Here is a 21,754-nt window from a genome sequence, read left to right on the forward strand (position 1 = left end):
CTTTATAGCCATCCATCCATTATCCTACCCGCTAGATCCTAACTACAGGGTCACGGGGGTCTGCTGGAGCCAACACAGGGTGCAAGACAGGAAACAAACCCTGGGCAGGGCGGCGGCCCACCGCAGGGCATGGTCTTTATATTAAAAAAAAAAAAAAAAACATATGTTACTTATATAAAAGCCGGGTCAAATGTTATTTACCTTGATTTATTTGCTTATCTTCCTACAGCGTAAAGTCACAAGTAGACTGCAGAGCTTCTTCTGTTTGATAGACATGGCCATGCTGACAGGTATATGTGTAATGCTATGAAAAGTGCTATAGACTCTTCAGTACGCGAGCGACTCCCCACGCTAGTGTTTAGATCTGACGGTATACATGCCCAAAAAAAGAAGTCTGACTGCATTCTTGTATCATTGCTTGTGTACTGAAGTGTCAACATGGCATTGCCAGATCTGACGATAGCACTCATTTGACCAAGGGGGACACGATCTTCCCCACCTTGGATCACGAATACACTAACATGGAAAAAAGTGGGTTGTGACACCAGAAGGATAGAGAAACACCGTACTAAAAGACTTCAAATGTTTCAATCTGAGATGATCCTTTTCTCTTTAACATTTATGATCACTGCCATTTTCTTAGAAGCGCATGCCTTAAATAACCAACCCACCTTTCTTCATGAATGGCCAGCTCTTCCAGACTGAACCCACACATAGAATGGGTAATCCCAGCTCTCCATCAAAAAGACTCTAAAACAAAGACAAGAACATGTCAGCTTACAGGCAGCACAAGTGCAGCAATGGGGAACAAGCAAAGGACTGCAAAATCCGATGCAAGTCTGTTGTTTTCTGTTATTTTAAAGGGGCAGGTTAGGAAACGGTCCAGCTAAGCACATCATCGCGCATGGCATTTAAGTTCCTCCACCTGCTCAATACTAGACTGATAAAGCAATGATAAAGTGTTTCTTCAAATGGCTTCATCATTTTATGCCACTATTTTGTTACCCAAAGCTCACATATGACAGTAGTTCTTTGCTATTAAAAGATAGCAAAGCGTGAAGACCACTGCTTGCCTTTACAGACGTGACACTATCACTTAATACAAGTCATTCCAGAAGTAATGGCCCTTTTCTGGCAATGATATTCTCTCCAGATTCCATGCAAACATCACCTTTCATAATGCTGTCTTTGGAACACAAGTTCTCAAAGTCACTGATCACTCTTCTTGTAGCCAAACAGAAGGTAATACAAGTCTTTCAGAACTTTTATCAACATCAAGTATGCTTGAGTGAAAATTACATTAAACAAAAAGCAATTGTGTGTGCTCAGCTGGGTTCTCTCAACATTTACTGCATGTAATTTTACAGCTGTTAGTCACAAAAAATTATCACGTGTATATACTAATTTTTTCATTGACATTTTTTCCTTAAAATGAAGGCCTAAAATAAAAAACTATCCATCCATCCTCCATCCCGCTATATCCTAACTACAGGGTCACGGGGGTCTGCTGGAGCCAATCCCAGCCAACACAGGGCACAAGACAGGAACCAAACCCTGGGCAGGGTGCCAGCCCACCACTGGGCACACACACCCACCAAGCACACACTAGGGACAGTTTAGGATCACCAATGCACCTAACCTGCATGGCTTTGGACTGTGGGAGGAAACCGGAGTACCCGGAGGAAACCCACGCAGACAAGGGGAGAACATGCAAACTCCACGCAGGGAGGACCCGGGAAGTGAACCCAGGTCTCCTAACTGTGAGGCAGCAGCACTGCCCACTGCGCCACCTAATAAAAAAACTACACCTCACAATTTACTGTGTATTAAGACAATTCAAGAGGTTTTCATTTACACAAAATCATTTCTGACAATAAACTTTGATATCAGGTTTGCCATAAAAATCACTTTGTCAAGTTGGTGAGATTTGCAGTTGTCAGATTTGGCCAGTATAGAGAGGCCACGTTAGCTGGTTAATGGTTCTTATGAAGAGGAACATTTAATGGACATGGCAGATAAATTCAGACCTCAAACGTCAAACGCCTGACTCTTTAGTTTTCCAAATCCACTTTTCAGATTTGCTCCAAGTTTAAGCTTCTTTTATGAAACTGAACTTGTAAATTTAAGATTATTATCATTTCAGATTTCCTGTGAAATGGCCTGTTTTGTGGTTTTCAAGCTACCTCATGTAAGTATTCAGACTTTAATACTCGGGCATCAGCAATAGCAGTCACTGAATTACACCGACTGTAACTGCTAAAAGTAGTCGTAGCATTGTGTTTGCTCCAGTACCATTCAAATATGTGCAAATATGTGTATATAAATTTTAGTTATTAAACTAATAAACATTTTGGTTTAAAACAAAACTCAATGAATGATAACAACTTTGAATTAAGCATGGCTTCTCAGTAGCCCCTGTTAACCACGTCTGTCCACTATTATACACTTTTGTTAACACATTGCATATTCTACGATTGGGAAGATTTGCCTTGTGCTTCACAACATTAATGAAAGTTTGATCAATGTGGAAGTTTTGAAACAAAATACATTTTATTTTGGGACTGTGTATAGTGAGACGACACCGCTCCTCTACAGACTTCCTCTTCCCACATGGGAGTCTGCTGAACCAACACCATTGATAGTTGTGACCGAGATGAGCTGACATAAAATCTCATTAAAGCCAAGGGATAATGGAAAAAGTTCTCAACTGCTTTTATTAAAAAACAGTTAACACAAAAAGTAAAACCAACAAATGTCAATTGTGCAGTGTTCTAAAAACATCCATCCATCCATTATCCAACCTGCTATATCCTAACTACAGGGTCACAGGGTCTGCTGGACCAATCCCAGCCAACACAGGGTGCCAGCCCACCGCTGGGCACACACACACACACACACACCACTGTGCCACCATGCCCCCTGTTCTAAAAACAGTGCATATATAAATCTATAAAAATCCAATGAAAAGTGGAGATAAAAAAAAAAATCAAATCAATAAATCCATTAAAAATCAGGTTAAAATGCATTCTAACTCCTCCCAATCTCAGCTCACCTCTTCTCATTCTCCCCGGCCCACCCACTGCTTGTGTAGCCGGCGGAGACTCAGCAACCATGAGTTCCTTTACGCCGACCCCCGTCTTGGCTGCCTCCAGACATCGCAGCCAAACTGCCAGAGGTCAGCTCTCCTCCCTTCTTTCTTCGCACTCACTTGGTCGCACCTCGGAAGCCTAGGGAGGGCACCTGCCTTGCTCGCCACACTCCACCCAAATATCCAGTGGGGCAAATACTGCCTCCTCCTTCCAGGTGACCAGATCATTGCCAAGACTGCCTTTCACGTCTTTTAACCTCTCTTTCTATATCTATATAATAAAAGCCCAGTGCGGTGTCCGTGTCCGGGCCCGCGTTCCTTTTGGCTGTATAGCCTCCCCGTAGAAAAGCCCCAGTCCGCCCCCTCTCAGAATTCCTGCTTACCCCCCTCCATTCTTTCCCCTTTGCTTTTATTTTTCCTGTTCCCAAAAATCTTTTCAAAACAAAAGTAAAGAAATAGACAGAGCGTCACATTAACGTCTTCTCCCCTCTGCCTATTAAATAATCAATAAAATGAAATAAAAAAATCACGAAAGAAACAGAAACCACAACCTACCCTTACATCGTCCACCGCGCTTCTGGCGTTACAGTCAAACACGTGGTGTATGCAGGTTATGAGGTGTGACGCTAATTAACGCCCGTACTACAACAGATTATATTGTTCATATACTATTAACTATTCACAGGGATCAACTCTTTTGGGGAAGTTCATAACAAAAAAAAAAAAGCCCCGCGTCTGAGTCGGATGGTTCCCCTTGTCACCAATTTGTGTGTTTCACTATGCCCACTATACATTTCCGTCTTCAGCTACCCATGTGCACTTGTAAGGAGGAGACCTTACGGAACAATGCCGAAACGAAACGCAACTAAACCTGCTGCTGCGAGAGAGGACACATTACAGCGTGATCACGAAGTAAAGAGGCAAAGGCGTAGCAGTCGCTCGCAAGAAACGGACACTCAGCATTCACACAGATTAGCTCAACGACGCATCAACGAAAGGCAACTGAAACCCCTACAGAGAGAGAAGACAGATTACGCCGTGATCGCGAAAGAAAGAGGCAAAAGTGTGCCAATGAGACACCCGACGAGAGGTCCTTACGATTGAGTCCTTCAACTATGGTCATCCAACGCGCATCGTAGCGCGCGCCAAGTTGCTAGTCTATACTAGTAAAAGGCAAAGCCCTCACTGACTGACTGACTCATCACTAATTCTCCAACTTCCCATGTAAGTAGAAAGCTGAAATTTGGCAGGCTTATTCCTTACAGCTTACTTACAAAAGTTAAGCAGGTTTCATTTCGAAATTCTACACGTAACGGTCATAATGGTCGACAACGTCCGCCATTTTGAACTTTCTTATTTATGGCCACATCTTCACGAAATTTGGTAGGCGGCTTCCCTGCGCTAACCGAAACCGATGTACATACTTATTTCGGTGGTATGATGCCACTGTCGGCCGACATATTGAACTTTTCAACGGTCTTTGTTACTTATGGGCCCATCTTCAAGAAATTTGGTACGCGGGCTCCCACCGCTAACTGAATCCTACTTACGTACATATATACGTCCATAGCTTGCAGCTCGGTCACTGTGTGAGGCGGCGTTGGGTCCCTCATCCAACGCCTACCACGTTGTTGGCTGCCTGCCTATATAAGGCCGTCTGTTGCTCCAGTCTCTACATTCCCTTCCTTGCTTCGCCACGGGATTCACGTCTCCCTGCTGATAACTACAGACTTTTTATTTAATTCACGACTTCTCTGCTGTTTTATTGTTCATTTATTACGATTATAGTTATTGTGTAGGTATTTTAGACGTACTTTACATTGTTCAGGTACCCATTTCCTTTATCATTCCAACTGTACACCCATTAACATGTCTATCAAGGTGATCACCATCTATCAAAGAACTGTCACTTACCAAGTGGTTTACATGCCTGGAGATGGCACCTACCTTTTCCATTCTCTTTGTTACATATTGCACGGCCATATCAGGCTCACTCTTGATATCCGGAGGAACATTGTGTCTTATGTATTGAATGACTGGGACAGGTTCAAGGTGTGGACTGATGACGGTGCAGGAGATAATTATTCTACACAGGAGCACTAGAAGAGTGAAATGCTTAAGCCCTTCACCTATGGTTCTGCATGTGAGTTGATGGCTGCCGCTGAATTGTTCGGTTGTCGCTTTCAAGTGAACCGAAATGGCCAAATATTTTACACCTTTCGACAACCGCCAATGCCTTTTAAACATCTTAGATTGACAGGTGACAATTTCAGTAGTGGACACTTTGATGTTTAAGAATGTTTAAACTCTCAAAAGCTGGATGTGACGTTATCGATGAAACCGGTTGTATACTTACAACGCTTGACAGATGCCAAATGTCTCTTCAACACAAGTCCTGCAAATACTGTCGTAATTGAAACAAACCATGAAACTCAAACCGATTATGACAGCAGCAATCCAAGCTGTGAGATTTGAAACAAGATTACTGTTCACATGGCCAACTGTACGTTGCATGCTCAAGAGTAAACTCAGCGCACAGCTTGGTCATATTACAACCGGAGGGCCGAACTCACAATGTGATATACAAAGAGATCCTTAACAAATAATTATTGGTATATTTTCCCTCAGTTTAAAGTACTTTGCCGCTGCGAAGCACGGGTATTTTGCTAGTATATATATATGTCGTGTGTTAAAGTACGAAAAAGAAAAGGAAACATTTTAAAAATAATGTAACATGATTGTCAAAGTAATTGTTTTGTGTATTTGGCGGCAGCGTCACAAAGCGGTTTTCGGTAGCTGCATCAGAAAATGTACCAATGTATATACATTTTTAATATATATATATAATATATATATATATATATATATATACATATACATATACATATACATACACACACACACACACATATATATATATACACAAACATACACACAGGTATATATGTGTATATAGTCTAAGTTATTAAACAGTAAAACATTAACGTTTTAAGAAGTACAGGTACATTGAGCACTACTGGAGTGGTTGCGGGTAAACTACATTTTAAAGACTGTGTAACACAACAGGTAAGTAGAACTAACAGGTAAAATGTATATGGATCATCTCTCTGTAGTAGATCCCTTTTGAAAGGCGCTACACGACGGCTGTGGTATAGATATTACATTTTCTATGTGAACGTTCAAATTTCTGCCTCTGGTAATGTGCCTTACCGGCATTTAAAGAAAATTAGTTTTGTGTCCTCTGCAGTGTTAAGAGAGAAAGGCTTTAGTTTGGGATAAAAGGAAAAAAGGTGTAAAGAAAGGAAAGTTGCCTTTTTCTTTTATATAGTATAGAGTGATGTGTTCGCTGACGTTATGATCGCCTTTTGGGGACAGTCGCGGTGGGTCTTGTGTAGACTGGTGAGACGTCCTCGGCATTAATCGGCTGTGATGGCACTGTCAGTCCTCCACTCGTATGCGTGTCTTCATAATCCGGGGTGAGAACCTCATAATCGTATACGTGCAAAAGAAAGTGTGAATCGCCTTAATATTATTTTGCCGTGGTGTAGAAAAGGGGTCCCGTGTTTGCACTTGTCTGGGCTATAAGCGCAGGGGAGGATGAAAAAATTAAAAGTGCTCACTTTGACTTAAGGCAGAAGCGCAGTCAGCGCCTCAAAGGCCGGCACAGCTATGCACGCGCGCTGGCTGCTCGACTTTTGCAGGGCAAAATACACAAAACAATTACTTTGACAATCATGTTATATTATTTTTAAAATGTTTCCTTTTCTTTTTCATAACTTCTTTAACACACTACTTCTCCGCTGCCAAGCGGGTATATATATATATATATATATATATATATATATATATATATATATATATATAGATAGATAGATAGATAGATAGATAGATATGAGAACAACACTCATATCAATGACAAAACATTACATTAACATCATGTTACGTTATTTTTTAAATTTTCCTTTCTTTTTATTACCATTTTAACACACTTCTCACGCTGAAGCCGGTATTCTGCTAGTATTATATATATATATAGCAAAATACCGGCGCCTCGCAGCGGAGAAGTTATGTGTTAAAGAAGTAATGAAAAAGAAAAGGAAACATTTTAATAATAACGTAACATGATTGACATTGTCATGAGTGTTGCTGTCATATATATGCCTGCCTAAATAAGTCACCCTCGCTTCGCTCTTACTTTTTTTACTGTTCATTTAATCATGGCTATATAATATAATATAATATAATATAAAAACAAAGAGTGAAAAATTGAAGGGGATCTGAATACTTTCCGTAATTACTGTATATACATATTTGTCTCAGTGGGCGTAGAGCCTTAATCACACACCGCCAATGAAGCAATTGAGTACGATCACACCCGCACATGCAGGTGTGAGTCGCTCCAACTACCTCATTAACTCCCCGCGGTTGTGCAATCGCACTCACGGAGAGCGACACGGCTTTATGGATTTAAATCTGGCCCTATTTTTTTTGAAGCTACGGACCTGTTATACTACATGTAGATGAATGTGTTAAGGTTTAAGGTCCCAGCATAGCAGGGATAAGCACCCATTCCCATCAACCCTGAACTGGACACACCAAGTTAGAAAACAGATGGTTGGACAGACGACTGTAGCCATGTTAATAGCAGTGTGAAGATAAATGTGAAGTTTCTGCTCCTTTATCAGAGCTGAGCATGGCGCTGTATTAAAAAGAGAAAGATCTTGCATTTCACTCAGTTGAAAGTCAAACGGTCGCAATATCGCAGTCTAAGTATGCAGGAATTGTGTATTCTTATTCTTCTCTTTACCAACTACTGAATTTTTTATTAAAAAACCACTTGTTTAATTTTTTCACAGTGTTAAAAGGACTACCAGTCACTTATTGGTAGCATCTGATGCTGAAGAAGAATCTGAGAACAATAACAAAAGAACAATTGGGGGATAGAAAAAAAGTTGAGAGATTACAGACAACATGCTATGGTAGGAAAAATTGACTGAAATGCATTGTTACACCCAATTAAGAACCCAAAGAATGAACTAACCTACCTACCACTAGCTTCTAGGGTTTAATAATTCATGAATTGGAGAGTAACACACAGCTAGTCCACTGTCAACATTGAGTCAATGTACACGTGGGATCACAAATCTTTTGCTCAAAATTTATCGTGTCTGGTTGATTTCATTGCTTTTGTCACCTCACCAAACAACTGCATGACCTAAAACAAGAAATTGCTTAACTAGAATATGGCAAAACCTGATCTAATTGGCTTGTACAGTGAAGAGTCCTATCATAGATTTGTGAACGATTCCCGTTTAATAAACTACAGAAACTGCACACCTTTTAACACAAGTGCAAAGATGTTTGTCACATCAGAAACTTAGAGTATAATAATAAATACAAGTCACAATTTAAAAAAATCTAATTTTCTACGACGTCTCTATGAATCCTTCAGATCACTGCCTAGGATTTAACGTCCCAGATGTATAAACTGTAAAGTACCCATCTCGTCCCCATAAATTCCTTCAGCTACTGTGACTTCAGATCCTCTCCAATAAGAGAAATAAGAAATGAAAGTCAATGTCAACTTTATTTATATAGCACATTTAAAACAAGATAGGAATGCTGTGGCCAAAGTGCTTTACAATAAAAGAAGGAAAAACATACAATTAATATAAAAAAAATAGAAATAAAATAAATGAACATAAATAAAATAAATAATAAATAGAAGTAATGTTACATAATCATAATGAGGAAACCATCACTATTACTGAAGGTCATGGAAATGCAAGTGAATAGAAATGAGTCTTTAATCTTGTTTTGAACAGTTCAGTTGTAGACGACTCCTTTATGTAATGAGGTAAAGAGTTCCACAGGCGAGGAGCAGCAGCTGCAAACACTCTGTCCCCCTTGGTTTTACACTTGGTATGAGAGACAACAAGAGACAACTGACCAGAAGATCTAAGCACTCTAGATGGCTGGTGTAAAACACATAATTCAGATAAATAGGCAGGAGCAAGCCCATGTAAAGATTTAAAAACTAGCAACAAGATTTTAAAATCAATTTGAAAACTGACAGGCAGCCAGTGTAAAGAAGCTAATATTGGAGAAACAGAGTCAGACTTTCTTGCCTCAACCAGAAAGTGAGCAGCAGCATTCTGGACCAACTGTAACCTGCGTATCAGAGATTTGCTAATCCCAGAAAACAGCGAGTTGCAGTAATCAAGGCGAGAAAAAATAAAAGCATGAGTAGCTTTCTCAAGATCCCTAGAAGATAAAAAAGGCTTGATTGTACCTAATAGGTGAAGCTGGAAAAACCAACTCCTGACTACATAATTAACCTGTTTCTCAAAAGAGAGGTTACTGTCAAAGATAACACCAAGATTGCGGACTTGAGGTTTGCAAAAGACCGAAAGAGCTGAGAAGTCTAAGACCAATTTGGGCTTTAGCTGATGGACCCACTATAAGCACCTCTGTTTTATTTTGATTCAGATCAAAGAAATTATTAGCCATCCAGGACCTTAGTTCAGAAAGACAGTTGTGGAGTTGATTTATTGCAGACATGAATATAAACCTGAGTATCATCAGCACAGCTGTGAAAAGAAATGTTAGAGTCAGAGTAGACTCCTGCTAGAAGGCCCGAAAGACTTTTCTTAAACTCTTATCCTGCCACAGTCTCTTTCTGCAAGATAATCCACCCTAACACATGCATGTCACGAGAGCAGCCATAATTACCTTGTGTGCTTTGGGTAGGACAGCTACAATGTGTTTAGCAAGCACTTGCCCCGCTTGGTTGAAAACATGCTGACAGAGGGGATCTTCATCCTGAGCTCCTGCATTACATGACAGAGAGAAAGGAGCAGCTGAAATATTCATAAGCAAATGGAGAAACCACTATTGAGAATTTGTCTTGCTGTACATACTAATCATAATCACATTAACGAATGTCAGAACATATCTGGGAGTGTACATTTGACTGGCTTAACCACAAACCTGTGTGTACAATGACTTGATCGTCAATGATAACTGAATAAACCTAGTACCGGTGTATCTTGGCCTATAGCAAATCTGCAGAATATGAATGAGCACATAAAACTTCTAAAGTTTTCTTTCCAACTGAATTTCAATTCCTTTTCATACAGTGACTTCTGAAACAAAGTCATTTGGCACAGATTAGTACGTACCAGCTATCACTAATACTGAGGAAAAATATAACAGACTTGGTTGTTATTTTCAACTAATCGGTGCTTTGAATGTAACTAGCAGTAGCTTAGTCACAGATAAGCAGCACAATTGGCCGTATAGCTTGAGTGGGAGAACTTGTTGCTTGAAATTCCCAGCGTTTCTAAAGTATGCATCCCAGAAGTGCCTCCTCAAGAAGCATTTGCTGCTTGGAGAAGGAGAGTTAAAGTGACACTCTGATCTCTCAGCAAAGGCAGCCATGTTGCTGAAAGGAACCAGCAGCACCATGTGAAGTCACATAATGAACTCTGTCACTGGCAAGCAGCTAGACAGGCAGCTGTCCGTTAAACTGAGGAGAGACTGAACCTGCCAACTCCAAGTGTCCTATGCATCTCAGCCAATGATTGCCATTGAGAGGAAGAAGCAACATTCTGTGAACCTCTCCCGGGAGATCAACTGCCAGTTCGTAGTAGATGTTTGTTCTCACTATGCCTTTTTCAGCCGAGGAGCTGTGATTTTATTAAAGACTGTACCATGTTCAAGCATAGGGTCAGTATATTATACAGCATAGAGCCGTGGCTCATTTTGGTTTAAATTATTTGTGTTTTACGACTTAAGGTAAAGTAATATTGCTTCACTGTCATTTTATTCCTAACTGTGAAACCATTTCTGTAAAAATAAAGCTATGGAAATATTGATAATATTTCAAAATGATGGTCATTTTCAGTGCAAATTCTGACTTGCATGCAGAAGCAGCTTACAAATGTCACAGAAATGCATATCGTGTGTAACCCAAGGGCTGCCTTTTTTTAAAAGCATTAAAAAATAAATAAATAAGAAGGTGAAAAATAACTTGGACCTTCAGTGCTGAATTCTCCACAGATTACCTATTTTAGCTCATCAATAGCAGGCTTTGTGTTCTTACTTTAAGAATCCTCATAATTCTAAAATTGTATTGCAAAATGAAATTGTTGCTGCTTTTTCAATACTGTTAACCCTTGAACCACATGAGTGTTAATCCTACGCTGCACGACCCTTCGCTAGAAACACTTTCTACCTTCAGAAGCCTGATAGAAACCATAGTCGGAAAAGCTTCTCAAGATTCATTATGACATATCAATTAGTAAATACCTTCAGCAAGTTTTCGACAGAATCCAGCAAACTTGGATTTCTCAAAGCTTCTGTAGAGGTGAGTAAGAATTCCCATTCGGTCTGAAACCTATATGGACGATACAAATCAGGTTCATTTCTTTTTCCTTGTCTAAATTAAAAGAAAAAATGTCTCTCAATTGTCACAGGCCTGTTCCAAATGTCACATTGTGAAATGATGCATACACTCTTCTGCATCAATGTAAAACAAACCACAATTTCATTTGTAGTAATTATTTTGGAATATTTTAAACTTTTGTCATGAATTATTGCGCATTTATACATTTAAACTCAGAACACAAAAAAAAGAATATCACATAACTGGAGTTCATACTAAAGGATGAAAGGGTCATCTCAGTGCAGCTTCAAACTGCAAACGGACTGGTGTTTACACGGTTTCAGAGACAGTGGGTCCAGTGCAAAACTTTCTCGTATACTCAGATATGGGGATGGATATTTGAGGAGTAAACCACAAGACAATTATTATATTTTTATATTATGTACATTAAAGAACCATCAACAACAAATCAAATTAATAATATATTCAACAATTATTCTAAAAGTAAAGTTGAATAAATTGGTTAGAAATGAGGACATTAGAGGGTCAGCTCAAGTTGGACGCTTTGGAGACAAAGTCAGAGAGGCGAGATTGCATTGGTTTGGACATGTGCAGAGGAGAGATGCTGAGTATATTGGGAGAAGGATCCTAAGGACAGAACTGCCATGGAAGAGGAAAAGAGGAAGGCCTAAGAGAAGGTTTATGGATGTGGTGAGAGAGGATATGCAGGTGATGGGTGTAACAGAACAAGATGCAGAGGACAGGAAGATATGGAAGAAGATGATCTGCTGTGGTGACCCCTAACGGGAGCAGCCAAAAGAAGAGGAAGAAAGTTGAATAAATCGGGCTTTGCAGCTGCATGAATAAAAGGTAAAGTACCACTTCTGCTTAACAGAAAAAGCCCAAAAGTGGACAGAAATCTATGGTTTGTACCTAATACTTGCATGCAAAATTTGGTTGACCTAAGTGAAAGCGTACTCAAGTTATCATGTTTACACACACACACACACACATAATTTCAAAAATGGTATTTTCTGACTCCGGGAGGTCTAAAAACATCAAGAGTCATCAAAATCTCAAAATGGAATTTTTGGAGGATTCCACTACTTTCCAATACTTTGTATACGTGAAAGTCAGGGAGGTCTAAAACATCAAGATTCATCAAAATCTCGACTTCGATTCTTTTGAACAATTACAATACTTTCCCTAAACTTCATATACAAGAAAGCAACGACCTTGCTGACTAAGTACTTTTATTGGGATGCAGCAAAGCCCACATGAGGAATGAAACTGATAGTAGCATAATTGTGAAATACAAGCTGCCTGATTAACATTTAATAGATTTTGTATGGAATTTTTTATCGGTAACAAATGCCACATTTAAACACATTTTTGGTCACAGATGTATCTAATACCAGAATACCTTGCAGCAAACCTCATTTGACTTTGTAGCAATGCTATTCACTTAAAACAGCAACAGTGGCAGCCACAATGACCTGTAGGTTTAAGGTAGTAAATGCCTATCATGGTAGTTGCCAATGGCCATGGAAGCCATTGATTTAATAAGAGTGGCATTCTAAACAAAGTTATCAGGAGAGATCCTAGAAATGACCAAGGAGTGCCAGCAGGTCAAGAAGACAGTAGCTGAAGCAATATCAATACAACACAAGACTTTGCCAAGCCATATTCAGCAAATTCCAGGTAACCTTTAAGGAGTTCTAGTAAATCATAACTCAAGAAGGATCTGACCAAAATTGTTCTCTGTAAGTTTTGGAAAAATGTTGACCCACCTAACTTCAAGAGATGGAAGGAACACTTTGGAAAATGTCTAAAACCAAAGGACAAGACAGACTTCTCTTGCCCTCTTAGAAGACATTTAAAATGTGAGGACACATCACTCCACAAAACAAAGCTTACTCTCTTCATGAGAATGATTAGATGTTCAAAGTGGACAAGTATAAGTAACTTGAAGTGTTGCACATAATCATGAGTAGAGGTGACAAATCATCAGTGCATTATTGGCAACATTGTTGCACCTGACCAATGTCACAAGCGTCAGAAACAATAGAGGTTGCAGGAATAACAAACAGAGGTAGACTTTGACAGGTTCTGCTAGTCTCTCTCGCTTCAACATGGTGATGCAGACATAAAGGAAGTTCTTACATAGACCAAGTTGGTCAGTTTCCACTATGACCCTCAAAAGAAAAAGCACAATAAAGATTTAATGTTTGTGTACACATTTGTTTCTTTCATTTTTTTCTTAAGGTAACTGGTGATAAATGCAATACAAAATATTCCCTTTATCAGGCCAACCTAGTGGCTATTGTGGATGCAGAGACTTGTATAAAAGTACATAGTGAACATGGATGTAGGGTTCAAAATGCAAATTCATGAAAATGTTGTTGGCCTGTGCACTGTAGCTAATAACTAAAATCCTTCAGTTAAAAAAAAAGAAACATATATAGGGTGGTCCAGATCTAATTATGCAACTTTTAATACAATGCAGGAAAACAATACAAGACAAAAGAATTGTTTGAAATATCTTGTAATAAACGAAAATGGACTTACATTGAATTAATTCACTGATTTTCCATGTAATGTCCTCCATTCAGTTGGATACAGGTTATGTAATAAACTTAATAAGTTATAGCGTAATGAAAATTGCATAATTAGATCTGGACCACCCTGTACTACTTGTATAGAAGAGTGATCTTTAAAAATACTGCGGATGAACCCACACACCTGTGAACTTCACTTCAATGAAAAATAAGACTAACCAAGTTAAACAAAAATCGAATAAACACGATAAGCTATCACTGTTCTCCCACACTCCCACCACAAATATGTTAAACATGGAGCTTTTAATGTTGCTCTACTGGCCAGTTGTGTTATATGGGAACTCGTTCATTTACTTTTATCTCCCTGGATTTACAGAGCAGATGATCTAACTGAAATGCTTACCTGGAAGTAATCATACATTGCTTGCTGTACAAAGTCAATACCATAAGGGGAAGCATTGAAGTTATCACAGGTGTCGAAGACGGTCTTCACTGCCAGGTGTGAAATCCAGTAAGCTGGATAAGAATAAGAAAAAGCTTTGGGTGAGTCCAAATGGAATATTATCTGTGCCCTGATTTTTGGAATGCCAAACTTTAGAACTTCTTCCAGGCTGAAATGTATCCAACATGCAGGCCATTTAACATTGTTTCTGTTGCACTAGGCTATTGGAAACAATGTTTCCAGACTGTTCTGCAACAATGAAAATGAGGATATTATTTATCTTGCCATTGTTCACAATCCTCAGTTGTTTAGACAATTAAAGTAAATCTGTGATCTACAAGTTGCTCTGAATTCAACATCTAAGTAATAAATACTGTACTATTTCATTAGCGTCACTTTCAAAGGTCTACAGTACAATTCTCGATATGGAAGGATACTTTTTCTAAATGTTAAATAAACAAACAATCTTCTGTTTCATTTTCTTCTTTATATTGCCACATGTAATATATACCGCATGCAGAAAAGCTGAGAAATGTGTAATAACATACAACTACGCAAAAGAAGAGGAGACTATTTAATCTATCGAGCCTGTTTGGTAAGCTAATACCTAAGCTGTCCTAAATATCTCATTCTGGTACTTTTAAAAGTCGTCACACTTTCTGCCTCAACTAAAATGATATAAGCATCTAAGTCTTTGTGTAAAAAAAACTTTAGTTTTACATGTTCTGACACTTAATTTCTGCCTGACTATCAGTGCTTCACTTCTTGAATTTATCAATATTAATTTTGAAGGAGTGCTGTAATTTAATGTATAGAAAATTAACTTTCTCTAACATTAAGTGGCTTCCCACATTTGAAAACTGATCATGTGTATCTGAATTGCATTTGCCGAGTCCATGGTATGTGGTGACCCTCCAATTTTAGTACCATCTGCAAATTTCACACAAGTTTACTAACATATCCAAAAAAAAAAAAAAAAACAGATCCCTGAGGTATTCACCGATGACCTCAACCCATATGAAGCATTCCTCTTATCTGTACTCTTTAATTCTGGGCAGATAACCACCTTGAAATCCATTTGGACATCTCTCATGCCAATGGTGTCTAGCTTCAAAATGAATCTTGTGCGTGGAACTGTATCAAAGGAAGTTTTGGTGGGGGGAGAGACGTAGTAGGTTATGTTACAATTTTCGCTTTAGTCTTCTTCTTTAGTTGCCTTTTCTAAAATATCTGAAAGATTAGTCTGAAGGGATCAACTTCTCATAAACCCATCCTTGCTGTTATCTGGTATATTTTCATTAAAAAAAAATAAATAAAACAGTCTACTGAATGACTTCAAATTACAGTTTCCATAATAGTACGAGGGAAGAGTCAAACTAAAGTTAGAAGATGGGATTTATTACAAAAATGGAACAAACCTTAACAAATCTGATCATGTCATTTCTCAATGCACTTGTGCCACCTGCCTGTTAGTGCCTGGATTCCAGCAGGATTTGTCTCGTCCTCGCAACCACTCATGTACCCAAGTTATTGTTGAACACTACATGCCGAGGGGTACTACAGTTACTAGTGCTAGTTACTGTGACTTGCTGGAGACCAATGTGAAGCCTGCTATTCGATCCAAGTGGTGGGGACTGCGGTCTCAAGGAGTCCTTTTGCTGCAGGACAATGCCCGCCCACACACTGCTAAGAACACCAAGGCTTGTCTGAAGAAACTGAAGTTTGAGGTATTATTGCCACATCCTCCTCATTTGCCAGATTTGGCACGGTGTGTGTTCTCCAGCTTTTTGGACCACTAAAAAAAACATCTGGCTGGTTGTCGATTCAAGACAGATAACAACGTGAAGAAAGCAGTGCACAAGTGGTTATGAGGACAAGACAAAATCATTTATTCTGCTGGAATCTAGGCACTTCCAGGGAGGTGGCGCAAGTGCATTGTGAAGGGTGGAGACTACATTGAGAAAATGACACTGTCAGTTTTATTAAGGTTCATTCCATTTTTTCTGATAAATCCCATTTTCTAACTTTAGCTGGACTCCCCCTTGTACATGGGACAGATGGAAGTCTTGTAGTGCTTTGAGTTTTCATTTAGAGACACAGTATATAATTTAATGTTACAAAACAAGGCAAGCTGCAGATATCCAAAGAATTAACTACTGTAGCGTGCGGCCAAGGTCTTGCCCGGCTGGGAAGCCTCCACACTAGGAGGCCAAGCGTGGCCAGAATGTTAAGTACCCCGGGACACTAGATGGCAACGCCACTCCCCCTAAGGTTGCAGTGGTGCCTCTGACTCCCGCAGGGCTTCATGGGAGTTGGAGTGTGGTACAGCCCTGTTGGGATTGGCAGGCACCGCCATGGGGTGCTGAGCAGTTCTTCTGCCACACTGGGAACTGCTGCTGGAATTGAGTCATCAAGCACCTGGAGCATTTCCAGGTGCCTTATAAAAGGAGCCAGCAGCCACTACTCGGGGAGCCAGAGTCAGGAGGAGGAAGACTAAGATTGACCCGAAGAGTGGAAAAGAAGGAAAAGAGGGAGAAGACTATTGTGTTGGTGTTGTGTTTGTGCTGGGACAGCGTTGCAAGCGTGGGAAACGGGTGAAAAAAGAAAATAAAAACCAATATGTGTGCCTTGAACTTGTGTCCCACGCTTGTCTGTGTTGGGTTCAGCTGGCGGTGCCAGCCTGGGTGGGCCACACTACATACTTCTACATTTTAGTTCAATTCTTCAGCTGTAGTGGGCCAATACAACTATCAGAATGAAGTATTCAACTGGACCTGCGCTTATGTGCTTTAACTACCTTTAAACTATATATATTGATAAAAGAAAATGCCCAGAGATAGCTGATTGATTCCTGTTTAAATATAAGGTATGGTCCATTAAATGTTTTAAGACACACCTGTATCTGCTGCATCTTTTCCAGAGCTGGCTGCAGTGTAATTTAGGATCTAAATAACCTACAAAACCTTAAATAACCTCGCGCCAAACTATATCAGTCACCTCCTCCATCACTAAGTGCCTGCCCACTCAGTAAGGTCCTCCGATTCTGGCAATCTTGTTGTGCCTCACACTAATCTACACTCCACGGGTGACAGGGCCTTCAGCTGTATAGCGAGTGCCCAGACTCTGGAATGACGTACCAAAATTAATCAGATCAGCTGACTCCATGAATTCTTTTAATAAACAACTCTAAGCTCATCTGTTCAGGAAGGCTTTTAGCTCTACTTGACTTTATTCCTCTTCTCTCAGTTTACCTCTCTGTCAAGATGCTCATGTAACCTGTGTGTGTGTGTGTGTGTGTGTGCTAGACCATCAATTATGGTGTCTGTTAGATTAAGACAGTAAATTCAGAGAAAGCCTTCTTTATTTATTTATCTGGTTTGTACAATGCTATATACCCTGCCGTTCTCTCATAAACTCTGTGAAGTGCCTTGAATATGCTATATAAATAAAATGTACTATTATTATTATTAAATGGTCTAAAACTAGGAGCTTCTCAGCTCAAATACCTTATCAGTCACGTGACCCCCAGCGCTCTGCAAATTCACATTATTATTCTCTTCAGAAATGCTTTGTATTTCATTATACAAATATTTTGAAGCTTGAATGCTCCAGAGTCCAAAACAAGTTTACTCATCAGCAATCTCTGTGAAAGTAGGCATTTCATCTTATTTTATGTTGTGAAACGGAAATGTTATAAAACTAGTCAGTGTTCAGTTCAAAATATTTTTAGTTATAAATATTATAAGATCACTTGGCACAGAATCACACTAATCCTGAGTGGTCATTTACAGGAGTTGGAAAATTCTACAGGCAGCAAAAATGTTTTCAATTGCTTCTTTATCATTTTGATTTAATAAAAGTCAATATAAGAAGAGGTGTTTACCGGAGCCCTCATCTCCCATTAAGTGGCCCCAGCCACCACAGCCCACCTGGCTGCCATCTGGATTTAATAACTTGCAGTTTGATCCAGTGCCTGAAATCAGCACCACACCTCCTACAAACAAAACAAACGTATATCACAAGTCCAGTCGCAATTTAGAAGAATGCTAAAAATGTTAAGTGATTCCAGACCATTACAAAAGTGACTTTTGGGCTTCTTTAACCATTTCTTATTTAACAAAAGTACTAAGAAGTAGAAAGTAAACCTGCATTTAATAACAACACTTTCCACCCAGCGGACTTGTTTTCCCCACCATATTTACCAAAATAATTAACAAACCCGAAATCCTCTAACAGCTTTTATACTCCAAGCCATATCACTTGGTAATATTTGCTACCTTCCAATACCATACCATGTTCACTAGCTGTTGCCATTGCTCCAACTGCATCTGTAGTGATTAAGTAGCTTTCACTAAGTGTGGGGAATCGCATTTTTATTTCTTCAATCAGTTTCTGGATGGCTTCCTCCTGTTCACCTCCACTGAGCGACATTCCCTAAACAAACACCCAGATCAAAACAGGAAAGTAAGAAAATCTAATCTTCCTTCATAGTCAGTCTCTTAATTTGATTTATCATCAGCACAAGCCAACTTCAGATTAATGTAACATTCAATACATGAAGATAAACCAATGGACTCACCACAGCACGGAGGCGAGTGCCAGCATCAATCCCAGCTTTTGCTTTAGCTTTTACAAGCATCAAGTTTATGGATTCCAAGCATTTCTCAGTGCCGACCAGCTGAAAGAAAATGACACTTCATTACTAAAAAAGTCAATCAACATACATTATGTATCCAGTTAGCAACAGAATATCAATTAACATTGATACTGGCTATAGTGGAAGTGTTTGTATTCAATTATCTTAAATGTTTGCCCTATCAAAGTATATCATATTAGCAGTAGTTACTGTATGTAGAATGAAATGGTTATTGTAATAAAATATTATGGATGGAGAAGGAGAACACTATTTAGGTCCAAGAGTTTTCATATATATATATATAAAAGCCAAATACCACTGACTCACTCATCACGAAATCTCCTGAACCATAAGTACTTGGGATTTGAAATTTGGAATGTAGGTTACCCTTGGGCCCGTAGGTGCTCGCTAAGAAACTGTTTTAAAAATTCTGTGGTCCAAGCACAAAAATTCTTATAGGTTTTAGACTCATCTGTATGTCTGTCCGCTTTCCACGAGAGAACTACAGTACTTATTTTTTTTTTAATAATTTGCTAGAACATTCAGTTGATTTTGAGACTTTCTCATCGCGCTAAGTATCATAGTTCACTTGCGGTACAGATTTATTAACACGAATCCAAGAGAGACTCAATGGGCTGCGGGACCCTCCTCACTCATGCGTCTACCTCAGGGCGTAACCTTAACTCCGCTTAGTTAGTGAACAAGAGAATTACTCAACGGATTTAGATCTTTTTTTTCCTATAATTTGCTTGAACATTCAGGTTGATTTTACGACTTGACTCATTGCGCTAAGAATCATAGTTTGCTTGCAGAAGCAATTTATTCATGTGAATCTGAGACAGAGGCTGCAGGCCGAGGGGAGGGGGAAGAGTGACATTAGGAGTAGAGAGCTGGGCCAGGCCTTCCTCACTGTCCTGTTTCCTGTCCTATATGTATCCTCTTTAATAAAACCCCTGTGTGCGTCTAGGTGTCCGTATGTGTGTGTCTTCTGGTGAAGTGCGCATGCGTGGGTCCACGCCACGCATCGCACCGTGCCCCACCCATGTGCACGGCACCGTGGATGCACACACACTGGAAGCTGGGCACATGGTGAATGGCCTAGCCATGGCCACGCATGATAAGAAATAAAGGACATCATTGCTGGGGAGAGTGCTGATTGGGTAGTCGCGGCCGCGCACATAAAATCCGTTGCTGGGGAGACGCCACACATACAATAATCAGCTACACGCCAGCACAGATTAAAATACTTGCTGGGGAACTAAACAGTACTTGTTGGGGAGACGCCACAGGCACGATTATAAGCAGCACGTCACACATTACATCAGTTGCTGGGGACACTCTGCTGATTGCCCACTGTTGTGACAGAAAATTAAAGTCATATTATGGACATCAAAGCCAGTATTCCAGTATCTGGAATAGCCTGCCAATAGGAATTCACCAGGCTAATACAGTAGAGCACTTTAAAACACTGCTGAAAACACATTACTTTAACATGGCCTTCTCATAACTTCACTTTAACTTAATCCTGATGCTCTGTATGTTCAGTTCATCATAATAACTATTCATAATGGCTCTAAAATTTGTACTGACTGTTTGGTTTTTCCGTTTTTTTTTGTGGTGGCAGCCTGCGCTACCACCACCTACTCAAAGCGTCATGATGCTCCAACATTGATGGACTGAAAGCCAGAAGTCTACATGACCATCATCATCAGGTCCTTCCATGAGAACCTTAAATACAAAGAGGACTGTTTGACTTATGTTAGGTAGATTGCCCAGAGGGGACCGGGTGGTCTCGTGGTCTGGAACCCCTACAGATTTTTTTTTTTTTTCCTCCAGCATTTGGAGTTTTTTTTTTTTGTTTGTTTTTTCTGTCCACCCTATTTATTCTACTGTATGTTAATTAATGTTGACTTATGTTTATTTTTTATTGTGTCTTCTATTTTTCTATTCATTTTGTAAAGCACTTTGAGCTACATTTTTTGTATGAAAATGTGCTATATAAATAAATGTTGATTGATTGATTGATTGATATTACTGTCAGAGAAAATTACAGGCATTTTACGGAAATACAAACCAGCATTACTGCGAGAGAAAATTAAAGACACACAATACAATGACGCATATTACAGCCACATACAAGCCAGTATTACTGTAACAGAAAATATTACGGACGTATCTACTAACAACATGTCACCCAAAAAAAAAAAAAGGACATGTCAAGTAGGACAAAAGACACAGACACTCAAATCGTATATAAGCAACATCTCCTGGAAGAACGGTCAGCTCAACAAGTAAACATCAACAAAAGAAAGGCTGAAAGACAAAGAAAACTACGAGCAAATAGATCGATTGAAGAAAAAGAAAATGAGTGTCAGAAAAAGGCTAAAAGAGAAAGACTCAGAAGAGCAAACCTTAGAAAAGGTTGGCGTTTACTTGCCAGAACCAGTATTCAGCCACGGTCAGTTTTATGTTGCATTTTTAAGAGTTAGAAGTTTTCTAGATGTTGTTGTCAAGGTTGTAGAGATTCTTGAACAAATTAAACTGTTGCCAAACTCAGACAGAATATTTACAAGAAATGTTGTCTATAATGAAATTGTACAGAAAGATTTCATGAGGTAAAAAAATTGAAAATTTTACATAAATA

General features: G+C 39.4%; 1 protein-coding gene across 1 annotated transcript in view; it reads right to left on the reverse strand.

The window, feature by feature from the left end:
- Positions 1-21,754, reverse strand: part of nagk (N-acetylglucosamine kinase) — a 44,978-nt gene that overhangs the window by 5,424 nt on the left and 17,800 nt on the right. The window contains exons 3-9 of the mRNA XM_039751946.1: positions 19,054-19,152; positions 18,767-18,908; positions 18,358-18,468; positions 14,436-14,548; positions 11,399-11,486; positions 9,821-9,918; positions 672-750 (exon numbers count right to left, since the gene is read on the reverse strand). Coding sequence (XP_039607880.1) covers positions 672-750; positions 9,821-9,918; positions 11,399-11,486; positions 14,436-14,548; positions 18,358-18,468; positions 18,767-18,908; positions 19,054-19,152 — 730 coding nt within the window. The remainder of the gene's footprint in view (positions 1-671; positions 751-9,820; positions 9,919-11,398; positions 11,487-14,435; positions 14,549-18,357; positions 18,469-18,766; positions 18,909-19,053; positions 19,153-21,754) is intronic.

This window comes from Polypterus senegalus, chromosome 4, assembly GCF_016835505.1.
Source record: "Polypterus senegalus isolate Bchr_013 chromosome 4, ASM1683550v1, whole genome shotgun sequence".
Taxonomy (NCBI): domain Eukaryota; kingdom Metazoa; phylum Chordata; class Cladistia; order Polypteriformes; family Polypteridae; genus Polypterus; species Polypterus senegalus.